Here is an 18,846-nt window from a genome sequence, read left to right as displayed (position 1 = left end):
CACTTGAAACGCATGTATACATATATGTATTTACCACTCGAAAAGACTTCAAGTAATTTACTTATAACTCCAGTAAATTATGCAAAACTTAAGTAAATTACTTGAGGTCAAGTAATTACTCGAAAAAATACAAGTAATTTACTTGCATGTACCGTACATATATTTTTAATCCTATGTATTGTAGACCAATCCCTTTTAGGAGATTGTTCCCGTTATCCACATTTTGTTTTGGCGAAGAATCTCTGGGTTATCCTAGAATTATTTCTTGGTGATTATAGGCATTGTATCATTGATTATATCGGAGGAGAAACTATCTGTCCTGCCATTTGTTCTTAGTGCAAGTTCTCGGTCCCATTGTTTTTTTTTCATACCCTGAGGGATTTTCCACGTTAAAAATATTGGTGTGTTTGGGCTGAATTTCTTTACTTTTATTTTGAATTGACTATTTAATTTATGCACTCAGATTGTGATTTCTGGGAGTTTGGATAGCCTTTTCTTTACATGAGTCTATCTCAAACAGCATTTTCTCCTGTCTACTTCTTCACGTAAGATTGACTGCTAAATTGTAGCAAAACCATCAAGCACCAGAACTAATTCACCTCTTAACCTTTTTCCAAATCCTCCAACTAATTATCTGCAGTGTTCTTGCCACAACACCTATTCCTGCTTCAGATGTTTGTCGATTAAATGCTACATTAAATTAAACTCGATCGACTGCCGGTTTTTGCTATTCTCCGGTGGTCTTTTAATAGATTTACTATTTGTAGAGAACTCTTTCTTGCTCTTGATCGTTCAATCTAGTTTAACGAATTCCCCAGTGACTTTCTTATCTTTTGTAGTGTGCATAAAAATTGTGGGTTTCTATTCTTGTAAACTACTGAGCAACTCTCCTTTCGAACATGCCATACTTGGATACTAGTCTTCGCATCAGCTCTCTTTATTATCAAGCCTGTTCAGCAAAGTGTCGTTCATAGTTTCCTTAAGCCATGCGTCAATTTTGTTGATCTTATCCGAACCAATCATGCCATACATACTTGCTAACGGAACGCCTTCGCTTGACTGACAATGTAACAAGGCATGCTTTGTAGTTTACTCTTCACCACAGAATTGACAGCTACTTAAAAACAACTCTCTTTCTACTAAAGTTCTAGAAAGTTGGTAAAATATAACAACACATCTTTCACACAAAAGTCCCTTTTTTTGGGAGACAATCCAAATTTCACATATGATTCAAAAGCTATTGGTCTACTACGTTGCCGGTCATCATTTCTTTACTAATCTGATAAAGCCATAAGGATTCTTATCACCTGACCATATCAATTAATTAGGTATATCTCTGGGTAGTATGAGAATCCTATTAGGGATATATATGTAATACTCTCACACCTTGGGGACCTTATTGTAATTTTGTACAGTCAGTCTATTACACACACATATATATATATATATGGCCATCTACTTTGGGTAATGCCTCAACATTACACATGGTATCAGAGCCACAATACCTTAAATTCGCTCCAACTCTCTCGCTGCCATCATTCCCTGCAAGCCCTAACTCTCATTCCCCGCAAACCAAATTCACCCTTCTTCCAACCTTTTCTCACAAATTGTTTGATCTCCACCTCAATGGATCCCACAAATTCCTCTTAATCCCCCCACAAAGTACCGAGGATGTGAGAATATCACATATGATATCCCTAATAAATCCTTTGAATGACTTTCACTATGTCAATTGACATCCCCTTTTGACTCATAAGGGAGCCCATGGGGTCTATGCCCTCTTGTGCCAAGGATCCATGCATTACTCTGAATGTCCACTAATCTTCCATTTCCTATTTTCCGAATTACTCCCTTTATCAGTGTTTCTTTTCCTTCATATAGATGCTACTCCAACACTAGAGACACAACTCCCTCTATTGGTCTTCAAAAATATCATATGGAGATATAGCCTTTGAGGATCCTATCCTAATAAGCTCATAGTGAATCATCTATGACATTTTGGTCAGGTGAGCAGTTTTGTAATTAGAGAGGTCCTCAAAGCCTATTCCACATCGACTTTAAAGATCAATCATAGTATTCCAGCGCAGCTTGTGTTCACATCGACTTTTGTTTTCACTATCATGCTGCCCCCACCAGAACTTAGATATGGCACTATTAACTCCATCGCACCACTTCTTGAAGAGTTTAAAACAACTTGTCGCACATGTGGGCACACCAGTTGCCACAACTTTGATTAGTTTCTCCGTCCCTGCTTGAGTTAATAGGGATTGCTTCCATTCTTGTAGCGTGGCTAGAATCTTATGCTTTACGTACCCCAATACTTCATTATTTGACTTCCCTCAATCAGTTGATAGACCCAATTACTTCCCTGACCCACTCAGTGGATCAACATCTAGCAATGTACACATCGCTTCCTTTATTCCAAACCTACAAATGTTGATGAAAAATAAGGATGGTTTGCTCATATTGACCCTTGACTAATAACTTTGATTATATATCCAAAATCCTCTTTAACTTCTTTGTACTCTACTTTGTGGCCCCCATATATGAAATCATATGCAATGAGCAAATCTGACACCACACGATATTCATCTAAATTTCTATCAATAATCACCATGTAATTGCGTGTGAAATTATTCTGGAAAGAGCATCAACAACTAAATGAACGAATAAAGGGACAACGGATCCCCTTGCCAGATTCCCCTGGAAGCGGAAACTCTTCTAGTGCTTTTGCCATTTACATAAAATGATTTTTATGGATTCTACATAGCTCATGGTCCGTTGCACCCATTTCACATTAAAACCTATTTTCAGCATAATTTTCCTCAAAAAACCTATTATACTCTATCATAAGTTTTCATCATGTCAATTTTTAAAGCACATTCTTCTCTTATCCCTCTTTTCTTTCTTGTCAAACAGTGAAAAATTTCATGAGCAACCATATAACTATCATGCATTTGCCTTCTTGTCATTATTGCGCTTTATTGAGGGTATCTAAGAGAATAAATGATGGGCTTCAACATATTAACCATAATTTTTGTGAATGATTTTATACAAAAAGTTGCATAAGCTAATTAATAGGTCCATATCGGAAATGTTTTCATGACCATACTTGGGAATGAGGACAATAATATCATTAAAATTAAGAGCAGGTGGCATGTTGCATGATTCAAAGAACTGCAGAATAACCTTAGTGATATCTGGATTTTGGACTAATGATATTCCAACAATTTCATAGAAAGTTCCAAAAAAACCAAATGGATTAGGGGCTTTAGTAGCTCCTAATTGGAAAATAACATTTGTCACCTCTCCTACTAGGTCTCTGTTGAATTCCTAATATGTGCTAATAACTCCTCTTCAGCTTCTCTATACTCTCTGGATGAAATTAGATCATGATAAAACTATGAAAAACCCCCATATTATTATATTCATTTGTAAGGAATTTAGCAATTTAATTCATAGCTCTCCACTAAAAGGTGGACTGATTAAAAAAAAAAATCAGGTGTTCCCATCTCAACAATTGGTTGTTGTCCTCTCATGCCAGTACATATGTTTCTTAGCATAGAGGTCAGCAATTTCACCAATAATTTCATCCTCAATTTCTTGACTGTCTATGTCAGTCTTTGTTATGTTACTGGGCAAGTTTAGCCTTCAGCTAATCTAATTTTATAGCATCATTAGGGACGAATTAAGTAAAGCAAATCTGGACGAGAACACAATCAATTACAAAATTAAGAAAAACCCACTACTGGAGACCAAACAAAGCAAATAAAGCCAACTAAGCGGAATTAACAGACCTAATCCTAAAGATATAGGAATTTCTTACTTGATTAGGTGATCCTCCTTGTCAGAATGAATGATCGAATGATCAAACACTTAGATGCGAAGATCCCAGAATCAGATGCAAAAAATTAGCCTTCCTCTCTCACTAAAGTTAGAGTAATGAGTCATGCATGAAAGATTAAAATAGTTTTAAATTATTTCAAGATCCTTCCTAATTGCATATATGGAAGGAAATATGGAGGAGACAATAATTGCAAAGTTGTTTTGGAATTATTATTATTAGGCTACAATGGCATGTAACACTAGAATTCCATTATATCTATGGGAAAAAGAATACACATTCCAATTCCATTACTAGAATTTACAAACTATATGCTTAAATTGTTTCCATATACGGTGGGATCCACAACCTCTCTTAAGGGTTAAGTCTACCCATAACATCTTATACATTTTCCATTCATTATGATAGACATCTAAGAGGCAGATTACTAATGAATAGCAAAGATGAACACATTCTCTTTAAAAATGCAAGTTTATTAAAAAGAAAATTTTCAAACCTCACAAGCAATAGAGTGATGGACTTAAAATCACCTTTTTAAGAACAAAAGATATATTTTCAATGTCTCAAATCGAAAGCCATTTGTTTGATGCATTTTCTTATTCACAAATTCTTCGATTCTTTTGGGAAAATGGTTGAATTGGCATACCGTGAACTCAAGCCTACTGGAATGTCCGCTTATTGTATTCTAAAGAAACTTTATTGAATTTTAATGAACGTATAATGATGATAGTGAAAACTTATCCAAAGAGAGAAAAATATAAGACATGAGTATTTCCCTTATAATGCAAGAATTTTGAATTGTACTAAAAAAGAAGATTCATGGGAGCGTTTGTCAAATACTTCCCTTAATTTTCAGGTAAAAAATATATTGTATTGAATTTTTTTCCTTAAACTGAAATAAAAGGATTCAAAACAAGTAAAAAAATCCAAATGTAGCAAAATAAATTAGAAAGTTCTAAGTGAGGCATACAGTGAAAATTTATCGACATTCATATGAGATTCATTATATTCAAAGGAGATTTTAAAAAATCATCAAATTCAAGGAAATTGATGGTTAGATCCAACATAAATCCAATGTTATTTTCAAGACAGCAGTATATTTTTTCTCCTTTTATTAAATAAATGAAAGTTATGCCATTTGCATTTTGAAGAATATTGAATCACTTTTTCCATTACAGGAGAACCGAACAACTTTAATATTTGTCTTTACAAGATAACTCTAATATCTCAAAACATACCGCAAATAGGAAAAAGATATCTAGAGGATTTTCAAAGAGAGACAATATAATAAATTTGAGAAATTAACCTTAAAACCTATTTCATTTCAGAGAAGGACAATCAAACCATAAAATTTTCCTGACATTCTCTATAATTCATGTAATTAGTCATTTATTTTCTCATTGAGACCTTCTGCCAAGAGCAATAGAGAACTTGATGCCTCAATCTCGTTAATTCGATTTTTCAACTTATCTCTAAGCACCTCCAGCGACCTCTTTGACTTACCAAACTTTTGACTCACAATTGCTTTCCCCTTCTGCAATTTCATTCTCATCATCTTTACGAGGGTTTTCCCACGCTTCCTCTGAGCGTGAAATTTCTTCAAGAGATTGATGACCTTGTCTGTGTTGCTATTGGGATTACTTTGCCCTATCGCTTCAAGATTGGAATTTGCTCTCTGATCAAAATACTCCTCATTTGATTTTCTCGAATTCAGAAATCGATGAATAATGGACTCCACGTTCGGATGACCAAAGGAGTAGGGCTTGCCCCCTGGAGAGAAAACAAGTATAGCGACTTGGGCAGCACATAGGGTGGAGAGCTCATTAGCTTTCTTGAAAAGACCGTTCCTACGCTTTGAGAACGTGACTTGCCTGGTACCGCTATCTGTCACCATTTTCATCTCAATCTTGCGCCGACCCATGATTGAACCCTCCTCCTTTGTTAGAATAGGACTTTGTATTTGTTTCTAAGAAAAATCTAGGGTAGAAATGAAAGAGCTATTTGTTTCTAAGAACAAATGAGGGTAATTATATAAGAGAACAAGGTAGATAAGTTTTGAAGGTTAACAACCCTAGGAGGGTTTTGAGTGTTTCTAAATATTGGGTTTAGCACCATGTTTCCATAAGTGGTTTTGTCCTCGTAAAATATGGAAAGTTCATAAAGTTGATTTCTTGATTTTATTGAGAATATCAATTATGGACAATTAACCACATTTATTGATGAAACAGAATCATAGATTTCCAGACCCCGCGACGGTGATATGTTATTTCACTCCTAGTTCATTGACTATTAATCTACATTCCATTCAAATAAGTTGATTTTCACATTCTTAAGCAATCCTACAAAAATATTGACATGATAGTACATGTATATAAATTCTTTAAATATATTGGTAATTTCCCACATCCCCCAATTTTATGCTTGCATCTTCTGTGAAAGGATAAAGCGAAATAAGAGCTCATGCTCCTCCCATTTTCTTCACCTCTTAGTCATTAACATCATATCAAAATTCCGGAATCTAACTATTTTGAATTTTTATTTTCTTGTTGGATCAAAGAGAACAACTACGGTATAAGTTTAGCAAGGAGTTTGATCGACTCATCAAGTTCCCACTGAAATAGGTTCATGATTTAAAATTTTTAACTATAGATGCAAGTGAAAGGAATTAAACATGAAAAATTATGTAGAAAACAAACATGAATAAACAAATATATTTTTTCTCGAAAGTATATCGTAAGAAAAAACCCTCATGCAAAACATTTGATCAATGATAAACTTCTTTATAACTAAGCATATATTACAAGGATTTCAGATAAGATGCGTATTAAAAATGTAGGAGATTATATCAAAACCTTGGAACTCTAATTAGCAGGCTAAAGAGAATACGTCTTTGTATGATATTAATTGTTATTTAATTTAATTTACAATTTTTTCTTATATATGACTTTCCTTGTAAGCTTTGTGGTCTCGTATTGGGTGATTTCTTCTAATTATTCTTTTTTATTTTCTATCATTTGCTTAATTTTATTTTGGATAGTATTGTATTATGAGAATTAAAACCATTATTTATCATGCCAGCTAACATGAATAGAATTTATGGTACAGCAATTCATTTTGTATGGCTCTAATACGGTAATATGAGTAATCTACGCGAGCTAGACATTTTAAATTCAATTATGTTTTATGTCACATACTTCGAGAAATATATTCGGTAATTCAAATTTACTTATTTTTGTATCAATAACATCCGGTGTTTTGGCATTTCATTTCAAGTAAAATATATTATGAAAGATGTCGACAATCCTGGAAAGCATCTTTTGAAAATGTTCTATTCTTTTCAAATATAGTAAAAAACGCTTCTAACTAGACATGCTAATAATAACGCATATGGAGCAAACTGGGGACGAAACCATCTCTCTTCTCCGATGGTTTTTCGAGGAGATCCCTTATGGAATCTCTGTGTTGGAAATCCAACAAATACAGAGAGAGTAGCATATCCCTCTTTGAGTGCCATCAAAACTACATATATTTGATTAAATAATAGGGCAAAATACATAACACATCACGACCTCTGCACTTTGTATCAAATTTGGCATAACCTTTAGAAATTGTCTAAAAAACCAATATTTCATTTTTATAAATATACGTTATATTTTTGTAAAAAAAATGACAGTGTTGCTGACATAGTGCACTTATTTGGCATAAGGAGCACTCGTGGACAGAGCACATGTAGCTTGAAAATGAAAGGATGTGCTAAATTTAACACATTGTTTAAAGATCGTACCATATAGCGCTATTAACCCTATGACATATATATATATACACGCGCGCTAGATATGTATTTGTAATTCGTCTTTTCTCTAAACTCGTGTACATTTCTTAAATTACAAACACTGTACGCTTGCATATATGTGTATATATATATATATATATAATATTTAATATGATAAATAACATTTAATGGCACGACCTTTGACTATTGTATCAAATTGGGCACATCCTTTATTTTGGCGTCAAATTTAGCACGTCCTTCTAATTCATGTCACGTGTGCTTTGTTCACACGTGCTCCGTCTGCTAGGTAGACGCACTACGTCAGCGAAACCATCAGTTTTGAATGAAAATATATTCCAAATTTAACACAAAAATAAAAATGTTGTGCTTTTCTCAAAGCTTTTGGACATTGTTTCAGACGAGGGCAGAATCATATTCCATCCACGATGTAAGTCTATCAAGCTGACCCATCTTTGCTTCACTGATGATCTATTTTTGTTCACAAATGGGTCCAAAGAGTCTCTTGTTGCCATTCTGGACGTGTTGAACACCTTCTACAACTAGTCTGGGCTCAAACTGAATCCTAAGAAATCTGAAATTTTCATGGGAGGCATTAATGAGGAAGGCATCTTTATACTGGTGAATAGCTCTGGTTTTAAGAAAGGTACCCTTCCAGTGCAATACTTGGGGCTCCCTCTTGTCTCCAGAAAGCTTTCCTCGAAGAACTTTGAGGCTCTTACTAAGAGAATCCTAAAGCGAATCAGGAGCTGGTCTGTGAAACACTTGTCCTATGCGGGTCGAGTACAATTGATCAATTTTGTACTCTTCAGTATGGCCAGCTACTGGTGTACCCACTTCATTCTTCCCAAGAAAGTCATCAAATTGGTGCAACAGAAGTGCAGATCCTTCCTCTGGAAAGGCCTTGAGCAGCATACAGTTGGAGGAAAGGTCAGCTAGGAAACTATTTGTCTCCCAAAGTCTGACGGAGGACTCGGCATCAAGATCTAACTCTGTGGAATAAGGTATGCGTATCAAAAAACCTTTGGTCTCTCCTCGTGCGTTCAAGTTCTCTTTGGGTGGCTTGGGCTGCTAAATATCTAATCAAAGGCTGAAGTATATGGTCTTTAAGGATACCTAGTGATTGTTCTTGGAACTAGAGAAAACTATTGCAGCTGAGGACTTTGATGTCTCCCTATATCTGTTATCGTGTTGGCTCTGGCGCGAATGTGTCTTTCTAGTATGACACGTGGTTACCGATCGGATCCTTGATTAACTACTGCACTAAGGGGTTCCAGTGCTTTCCGTCGCTCAAAGAACACACAATAGTTAGTTTGATTCTAGTTGATGGTTGCTGGCATTGGCCTAGAAGCTCGGACCCGCAAGCTGCTCTAATCTGTGACTTCGCAACAACAATCCGACCCTCCAACCATGATAGGGTCACATGGACGGCTCACAAATCCGAGTCATTTTCTATTGCAAATGCGTGGAACTGCTTAAGACCTAGGAGTCTAAAGATGGAATGGAGGAATGCAATCTGGTTTGAGGGGCAGTTCCCTTGATCATCTTTCATTAGCTGACTTTGTGTACATAATAGATTTAGTACAAAAGACAGGCTTATGAGTTGGAGAATCTTGATTGCTGCAGTCAAATGTGAATTTTGTAGTTTGGAGTTGGAGACCCGAAATCACCTCTTTTTTTAATGCTCGATCACTTAAGGGATTTGGAGAAGTTTATTAGCCCTGGTTGGATTGAACAAACCCAATGTCGACTGGAATATGGAACTTTGTTGGGTCTCCTCTCTTCGTGGAAAGAAGCTTGATATTATTTGCCTCAAACTTCTTTGGACTCACTACATTTATTGCATTTGCAGAGAGAGGAACGCCAGGATCTACCGAAAGCAAGTCTCATCCCCAACAGTTATTATACGAAGGATCCTCTCGGATGTGTAAGCGAAGTTGTCCATACTTTCCAGATTCTCATGCAAAATTGTACACTCTATCATTGTGAGGCATATGTTTTACCATTTTGATACTGTACTTAGCTGATTTGGGGGGTAGATTTTGGGTATTTTCAGTTATTTCTACTCTGTACAGGGGTAAATGGTACTGGTTTTTTTTTTATGTAAATTCATTTTGTTATCAATGATGTTTCACCATTTACCCAAAAAAAATGTTCTGCTTTTCTAGACAATTTTTAAAAGTTGTGCTAAATTTAATGCAAAATTTAAAGGTTGTGTCATTTGATGTATTTTGCCCTAAATAAAATATAGAAAAGAAAAATCTACATCGGTACTTCTATATTAAAATACACTATAAACTAAAGGAGTTTCACAAGATATAACTCTTCCTTAGTTGCAAGTGGCCTAATGACGGATTTCGTTGTCCTTTTCAGATTAACTAGACGACGGCCCGGGCTTATACCTAGAGGTACTGAGGATAAAAAAATTTATTTTTAATGGTACTATAGTTTAAATTTGCAAATATGCATTCTACTGAATGAAAAAAGTTACATATATCTATTCTCCATATAAAAAAATGCAAAATCGCCTAGTATGTCCCCTGCCTGACAACCTCACCAAATCGAATATGTCTGTTCTCGCTTCTGGACGCCCTCAACCTGTGATCCGCCGCTTGTCATCCACATGGACATGATATGCCTCCGGCCTGTTGCAGGTTCTCTTCCGACCCCTTCAGCTTCATCTGCATTCATCGATGCTTACTGCATACGTCAAGCATTTCATGCCTTTGCGACGCTCGTCGAGATTGTTTCCATCATCTGCCTCCCCATGCCTGCTGCATGGCTGACAAAATGCTTGTGTGACCGCTCATTCAGCCAGGCTATTCTCCCATCTTCGTCCAACGGTTCCACCTTTTTCCTCTCTTTGTACTATGGCTGCCTTTCATACCTCGTGAAAGATTAAACCTTTTCACCACCCGTTGCCTTCAGTTAGAACAAACCTCCTTGCTTTGTTACTCATTTCCATCGGCTGATGCTTTGTATGGCAGTGAGCTATCAATTGACTGGTTATGTTTTTTTCCATATTTCTGTGCCTACCACATGTTTGACAAAGTGCTCATTCATGCTTTAAATGTGCATATGACTGAATCCAGCAGGCTTGTGACTGTGCACCATTACTTATAAAATAAATAAATAAATAAATAAAGACTTTACACAATATTGCAACTTAATAATTATAGAGAGAAGGTCAGTATAGTTCTTGCCAAACTATTCTTCGTTTTTGAAATGAACATTCTCAGCAGTCATTTTCATAGGATGTTATTATCTCTGTTCATATTGTAAATTCCAAAGAGGAAAATAAAATATATGATCCATACCCTTTAAAAGTTCCCAATTTTTATTTTATTTTATTTCTTCTAGAGATAAAAGAAGACATTAGAGATTAAATGCTTGACAATCTTTCTGTATATTCACTTCCTTAAAAAATTTTAGTAGAAATAGATTGCTCCTTTGTCTTGCCCATTTCACTTATATATTAATTGTTGCTAACAAGGATACCTGGTACTATCGGTTATTTGATGGTTTCTTGCAATGCACACTTAATCAAGTGAAAGTAACAGTGAGTACTGTCAATATGTTTTTAAATGCTTGAATTTTCTTTTCTGTATTATAACTGGTCAGATCAGATAGTTTGGTCTTCCGGTCTTCGAAGTTTGTTTATTGAGAAAACTCTAATTTAGTGAACTGGCCGATGCGGCAGAAGAAGTGACAAATCGGTACCTCAAGAAAAGTAGGTTCTGATGGGTTCTGATGGGTCTATCTCAAGAGAAACGACCTCTAGAGAACAACTCACGGCCTTTGGCCGTAAAAAGACGAATTTAGGCCGAATTCCATCATTTAGGGTCTCAAACGGGTATTTTTATGTTATTTGGGCGTTTTTGCAATTTTAGAAAAAGTTTATGTCATTAATGTAATTTAAGCATTTTAAATCCTATTTAAGCAATGTAAAACCCTAGGTTTAACAGTTGTCTTTTTGATCATTCAATAAAGTTTGGAGCTACCGTGCTCTTTGCCTATTTTCGGAATTCGATTCGAGTTGGATGCCAATTTCCTAGGAATTCGAAGAATCAATAGGAATTGAAGGTCGTAGTTCCGGTATTCTGTGGAATTAACGGGTCTGTAACAGGTTGTTTGCGTTTACGTTGCATTACTAGCTAATGATGCATTTGTCTTAAAGCCAATAAAGAGAATGCATTTTCTTCATTTTTGTGGTTTGTTGTGAAGAGAAGGCATAAAGCTAATAGGTCTTGTCATTCGATTATTGATTAACCTATGATCCTTTCTATTTTTGTGGTTTAACTGCGATTTCTATCTAACTATTTCATTCAGAAATGGCACAAAAAATATTCTTCTTACAAATTTTGTTGGCTATTAGCATCATTTGGACGTGTATTTGCCATTCCTATTAATTTCAATTCTCATTACAATTGTTTTCCTCTTGTTTCATACATGTCCCCGTTTTGTAATATTGAAGATGTTTTGTGATGTCTAAAATCATGACTTCGATCATGGTTAACTCGTGCCTGTAGGTTCAAAGATATTTCCCGTTCCTTTTTTATTTTGTTCGTATTTTTTTTTTGGTGCATTGTCTTTTTCCGCCATATGCAGTACTCATATGGATGTGCATGCTTATTGGAAAATTCTATGTAATCCTTGGAGTTAATACTCTTTAGAAAATGGCCCTAACACGATGGATTCTATTTCATGAGAGTAGGAACACCTGGAGAGAAAAATAACAGAGCTCTTAAGAGGGAAATAAGTTGAATCTTCAATGGACTAATTTGTGGATCATATAAGACAAGGTGGCTTATCATCACTATTTATCAGATAACGTGCAAATATGCAAGTTCATTATTTGATTTTTCTTTTTCTTGATTAATCTTGAGCAAGGTTAGTTGTGATTTTGTAAAGTCCGCATGATGTACATATCTGGTGTTTTGGATTTTTTAATTTGAGCTATTTGATTAATATAAGTACTCATTAGACCACAAAGGAGAGGGAAACATTGATCGTTTAGTACCAAATCCATCTCTATGTCCTTGCAGTGCTTTGGCTTTTTAAGTGCATTCTGCGAGTTCTTTCTTCTCCAACATCACTTGGCCTCATCAAGAACATTATTTCCTCCTGTTTCCTGTCATTCAGAGACTAAGGTACCTTATTTCTTTTGCTCTTCTGTTCCCTAATTAATGATATTTATGTGTGACATAATTAGAAGTTATTTTGGAAGACATGATTTTTTTGTAGGAGTTGCAAGCTCTTAAGCCTATACAAAGACAGTTCTTTGTCCCATGTAATGCATCCTTACTTTCAGCTAAGGTGTTCCTAACCATGAGCACTTCTACCTCATCACAATCAATTGCAATTTTGAAAACTTTTTACATACCAATTTCCTTAGTAAGATAGGTGTTTCTGCTGCTTTTTGGTAATTGGTGGAGCTTCCTGAGGCACCTGCTTCTATTAGGAGGAACCTTCTTTTTCATTATAATGTGGTAGGAAATTGAACATTTGGAAATTTACGTTATGAGTTGTCCAATGGTGATATTCCTTTTATCTGTCATTAATTCCTAATGATCATCTTTGCCAACAGTAATTTAACTGAGTCTTCCGTTGTTTTGGTGTCTGGACTTCACTTCCTTTTATCCTTCCTCTTTTTCCCTTTTTGTTTCTGTCCTCAACAAGTGAAAAAGTTGTTTGTGCCTTTCTAGTTTTATTTATGCTACTTACATTTGCAATGCTCTCCTCTGTTCTGTTGAGGCTACCAATTGTATCCTTTTGTTTTTTTAATTTCTTAATTGCGAATCTCACCGGCTTTGCACTCTTTTATGATATTAAATTTCATGATATATTCCTTTTTTTTTTCTTTTTTTTCTTTTTTCCCATCCTCAGGTCGGTGAGCATGCTCTAGTTGTGGAATGAATTATCAAATTCAACGTTCCTACTTTGAGAATTCCAGCAAAGGACTGCTGGTGAGCATTATAATGTCATATATAGTATGGAAAAATCAAATAAGTGAAATAGAATTTTTTTTACATATTCAGGGTTAACTTCCGTGATGATGTGAATTGCATTCTATTATTGGACAAGCACTCAATTCATGTTTTGTGTGATGAGCGAACCACATCCAGTTTCTAATGTTTACATATCCTCGCACACAACATAGAAATATGGAGATAATGTGCAACATGGTTCATTGGAATTAGATTTCTTAAGCAATCAAATTTTCAATCTGTTTGATGATATCAGCTTTTCTCTTTTAATGTAACAGGAATAATTTCTTGCGTAATTAGACTCATGTAGGAGGTAAGGAACCTATAGATGGTACTCTTTAACTTTTTGAGACTAATCTCTGTGTTAATGATTAAAGAACTCGAGCTTTATCACTTTTTTCTCTGTAGGAACAGTTTTGCCTCAGAGGAACAGTGGCCACAATTGATGGCTATTGCAAATATACTATATGCATGTGTGTTATTCTCAATGATCTTTATCATTTGTTAGGTTCATTGGTCCTTTTCATGTTCTCTCTTCACCTCATGTGGTATGTCACGCTTCTTCTTAAAAAATTGCACCATTTATCTTAATTTAAATCAAGCTGCAACATATTTTCTGCTTTATAGTACAACAAGATTACCTCCTAGGTGTTGGCCATGGTGTAGTGTTGGTTTTTCAATTCTTGCTTCCAAAATATTCTCTTTTCTTTTTTATTTGTTTTCATGAGGATGGTAAGGTATATAAATAGTCCATTTTGGAAAAAACATTGCGAGAATATGAACAAAATTATTTGGAAAGTGCAAGCGGAAAAAATCATTTCCTATTTTCTCCATGAGTGAATGGTAAAACTGAGAATAGGTTTCTAGAGGAAAACGAATCATGATCTCTTATTGAATTTTATAGGTGAGGACTTTCCATGAAGAGAAGTGCTCGGAGGAATCATGGATCGGGATATCAAAGGCATTTGCCATGCTCTAGAGCTTGAGAAATTGGTCAAACTAGCTCTCCAGCGTACTCAATCGCATCCCAACCTCAGGCCAAGGATGTCAGAGATCCTAATGTTGTGTTTGATTTTAGATTGGAGTTTTGATTTTAATTAGTTTGTAATGATTGTGTTGTTGAATTATGAGAAAAAACGTAAAAAAAAATAATGAATAATTGAAAGAAAGTAATGATTGTATTATTGAATTGTGAAAAAAGTAATGAATAGTTGAGAAAATTTAGTATTAAAAATTGAATTTAATGATTAAAAAATGGAAAAGTAATAATTGTGTTGTTGAATTGAAGATAAGTAGAGTTGAGTGGAGTAGAGTTAAAAATAGAATTAAAATTGGTTTGTAAAACCAAACAAAATCTTGGAGAGACTGCAAGAGTGTGACAATTCGCAAACTTGCAACAATTGCAAACGCTGTCAAATACAAGGACGCCTACGAAGTATCTTAATTCATCATCAAGGGATTAGAGCTTTTAGGACTTAAGTGACAATTTCTAAAACTACAATCATGCCATGCATTTCCAAAACCATTGTGGAAAGTCTTACAAGAAAATGCAAATGTGAACACAAAATCAATGAAATTTTTTTTGATTTATGAAATAGTGTCTGACTGTCCAGGTGAATGTTAGTCAATACTATTATCATAAATAACTCGGCCAGTTAGTTCATGGCTCATGTCCACACTGTTTATTAGAGTTTAAAATTCAGTTTGTCTATAGGGATGCAAAACCACTTGCAATGCACGTGGCTTTCCGACTAGTAATCATTAAAATGTTCTATACAAAGGTGGAGATTTCTTTAATAAAGAATACAGTGAGACATTAAGGTTCAAGAATATAAACAATAGACGGTATTTCACTTTCCGTTTGAAAATCAGAATTAAAATTAACATTCTTTCTGAATCCTATCTTAAGCACCTGAAAAGCTCACTTCTTTTTTTTTTATAGGTAAAATTTCAAGGTTGGGACTTGTTTTTTATATTTTCTTATCCTAAAGAACTCATATCATATGTAAAGCAAGAAATCTATAAATTAAAATTAAGAAAAATTCATAGTAAGTCATACCTCTAGCCATCGCATGATCTTTTATCATCTTTTCTTCGAGCACGTATGACCCCAAATTACATAGATTGATTATGCTTTCCAAATAAAGTTACTCCCGACCAACATGATCACAAAAAGTTATGAAATCACTTCAGCCATCTCTTCATTAGAAAACATAAGCTTTTTTTTTTTTTCAACTTTATGATCTCGTAGACCAGTCAATTCAAGGACCGAATATTAACCATTCCTCTACAATTGAAAGGACTAATACAGCCCCAATCTTCGAAGGCTGAAGTTCTTCCCATGATCCTGAGGAATAACTCCTACATTTAGAATTATAATGCGATCCCAACCTCAAGAATGATTCTCACTCTCAACATGACAATATCAGTCTTTGAATTTATTTAGCTCGTTACTTGCTATGTAACTCAATGCAGTAATTCATTATATAATGGTCTTTTTGTCTTTTATGAGAGCATAGACCTTTCAATTTTCAGAAGTGAGGTGGCAACATAACATTCACTACTTGTCACATTTTTATTAGCAGTTAGATGAAAAGTCACGCTACGAAAGACTTCATCCAACCTACACAGCGTATTTGATGCAAATCGTAACACGACTTCAAGGGATCCAATTCAAGTTTCAATTGGACCGATTACGCGGGCACGAGTAAAGAAATTTAAAAATGAACTCAACGACCTGATTCAAGAGGTTTGGGCTCAAGCAAATTTGTGGAGGCCCATTGGACATGAACCACGTGATCAATAAAGATCCATTAACATGATTCAAGTTATAGAAGATTCCAGACAAGGCTAAATTCAGCAAGTGTTTGAGGAAGCTTCTAGAATATTTGATGATCAATAGAAGATATCATCAGATTTATTTAAAGTTTAAATCTCATGGAGATATTCTCGGGATATTTAGATTTCATATCTTTATAGATTATGTCATATCTCTATCAATATTTTAGGTTTTATTTTCCTTATCTATAGGAGGAGATATGGCCAAATTATGATTAGTCTATGTCTATATGTATTTATCTTAGTGAATTTTTAATAAAAATGAATATTCAGAAAATTGTGAAAGTATTCTCTTTGGTTCTTGAAGAACTAATTCGAACTTATCGAAAATTTCCGTGGCGTTCATCATCGACTTATCAAACGGCTTTCCACCACTATTTGTAGCGTCTTCATCGATTTATCAAGCGGTTTTTCACCACCGTTTGTGGCGTCTTCCTATACCAAGGTTCTTGTTTCGCAATAAACAACGGGTTGAGGTCAGTTATACTAAGGTTCTTGTTTATGTTGTAAACAACGGGTCAACGGTTTGTCAATCAAATATGATCGTGAACGATCTTGGATTCCTTTGGTTGTCAGGTCTCGTCATTCCCGGCGGGAATCGCATCATTTGGTATGAGAGCATCAGGCTCCAAATCAGATTTATCCTATCCTTTGCGTTTCATCTTTGCTGGATTTCATTCTATCTGGTTCGTGCTTTTTGGATTGTTAGCAGCAAAAAAAAAAAAAAAGAACGAAAGAAAAGATCGTAGTCAATTTGATCCCAATTCTTTGCATCAGACCATTCTAAAGTTATTATTTCCCTTTCTTTGTGATCTACATTGATTTTGTTCCCAAAATTACATATAACATTCTGATATATTTAATCATTCATAGTAGTTGTCTTCTCTCTTGTTTCCTTTCTTCTTAAATTGCTGCTGGAAATTTTGGAGAATTGTTCGTTTAGTTTTAAAAGAACTGAAAGAGAATTATCGAGTGGAAAAAGGCAAAAGTGGTGAGAACATTAGAGGGTTAAAAGTCACGTTTGTTTAAGTGAAAACACGAGTGTAGAGTAATTCACATTCTTGAGAGTAAACACGTGAGGGAGAGAATTGTGAGGTCCTTTCTTTCTAACTTTATTTTGCAGCAATCATGTCTCACAACAATGTTAAGAGTATTCCCGAAAGTGCTATGGAATTAGCTGAATCGAAAGTACTTATGAAGGTCATGATGAGTGAGATGAGGCGTGTGATGAGGTTGGAGTTTGAGCAGGTTCATGAACGGATAGATCAGATGGAGAATACATGTGTGGAGCAGCCACGAAACGCTCCTAATGCACGTAGGAGGGAAAGAGTTTAACCGAGGGAAGTAAGGGTTGAAGATGAAGAGAATTATGGGGCTGGTTTTGATGAAGAAGATGATCGAGATTCGGTTATTAGTAATAGGAGACATGGAGGGCGGTTTAGAGAAGTTAGGAATCGGAAAGACAATAACTTGGGTAGTATTAAGATGAAAATCCAATCGTTCCAAGTAAAGAGTGATCCCGAAGCATACCTTGAATGGGAGAAAAAGGTGGAGTTTGTATTTGATTGTTATAGTTATTCCGAGCTGAAGAAAGTCAAATTGACAGCAATTGAATTCTCAGATTATGCAATTGTCTGGTGGGATCAATTGGTGATAAACGGGCGAAGAAATAGAGAGCCACCTATAGATACGTGGGAGGAAATGAAAAAGGTGATGATGAAGCGATTTGTTCCTAGTTATTACTACTGGGAGTTGTATAATAAGTTACAAAGTCTTAGGCAAGGTAACTAGAGTGTAGAGGAATATTTGAAGGAGATGAAAGTGGCCATGGTTAGAGCAAATATAGAGGAGGATCGGGAGGCTACTATGGAAAGATTTTTGGCTGGATTGAACCGAGAAATTCAAAATGCTGTAGAATTACAGCATTATGTGGAGTTGGAGGATATGGTGCACGTGGCCATCAAGATTGAGAACCAGTTCAAGAGGAGAGGCAATACACGTGCAAGCCAAAGTCCAAGCACATTCACTTGGAAACCGAATCAGTGGAAGAAAGATGAGAAGCAATCCATGTCGAAGTCGAAAACCGAGCAAAAGCAAGATGCAACCAGCTACGTTTCTCTAGGTAAAACCGACATTTCTACCTCCAAGAATCGTGACATTAAGTGTTTTAAATGCCAAGGCAGGGGACATATGGCAAATCAATGCCCGAATAAGCGGGTCATTATAATGCAAGACAATGGTGACATTGTGACCGACACCGATGACATGCCCCCATTGGAGGACGTTCCCGAGGAGGAATATTTAGCTCCAGAAGCATTGACATTGGTGACAATGAGAGTATTGAGCTTGCAAACAAAAGGAGTCGAAGAATTAAAAATATTCAGTGT

The 18,846-nt window shown here is 35.4% G+C and overlaps 1 protein-coding gene and 1 long non-coding RNA gene across 4 annotated transcripts; one reads left to right on the top strand and one right to left on the bottom strand.

Annotated features, from left to right (window-relative positions):
* Positions 1–5,225: 5,225 nt before the first annotated feature.
* LOC116214377 (agamous-like MADS-box protein AGL29) lies at positions 5,226–5,765 on the bottom strand. Its single transcript, XM_031549793.1, has one exon. It carries the CDS (start codon positions 5,763–5,765, stop codon positions 5,226–5,228), a length of 540 nt encoding a protein of 179 aa, XP_031405653.1.
* A 4,258-nt stretch (positions 5,766–10,023) lies between these two features.
* Positions 10,024–14,786, top strand: LOC116213311. 3 transcript variants are annotated; one of them, XR_004158040.1, is made up of 6 exons: positions 10,024–10,288; positions 12,680–12,784; positions 13,521–13,600; positions 13,900–13,934; positions 14,030–14,169; positions 14,526–14,786. It is a non-coding gene; the product is annotated as an uncharacterized LOC116213311 (long non-coding RNA). The 3 variants fall into 3 exon arrangements; XR_004158038.1 differs by lacking the exon at positions 14,030–14,169; XR_004158039.1 differs by lacking the exons at positions 13,900–13,934; positions 14,030–14,169.
* Positions 14,787–18,846: the final 4,060 nt, after the last annotated feature.

The sequence above is a fragment of the Punica granatum genome, chromosome 7 (assembly GCF_007655135.1).
Source record: "Punica granatum isolate Tunisia-2019 chromosome 7, ASM765513v2, whole genome shotgun sequence".
NCBI classification, from domain to species: Eukaryota; Viridiplantae; Streptophyta; class Magnoliopsida; order Myrtales; family Lythraceae; genus Punica; species Punica granatum.
The sequence above is the reverse complement of the archived record's forward strand: the minus strand, read 5'-3'. Positions and strand labels throughout refer to the sequence as shown.

Excerpts from the sequence above, each read along its gene's own strand:
- LOC116214377 (XM_031549793.1), bottom strand. The coding sequence starts at position 5,765 with ATGGGTCGGCGCAAGATTGAGATGAAAATGGTGACAGATAGCGGTACC.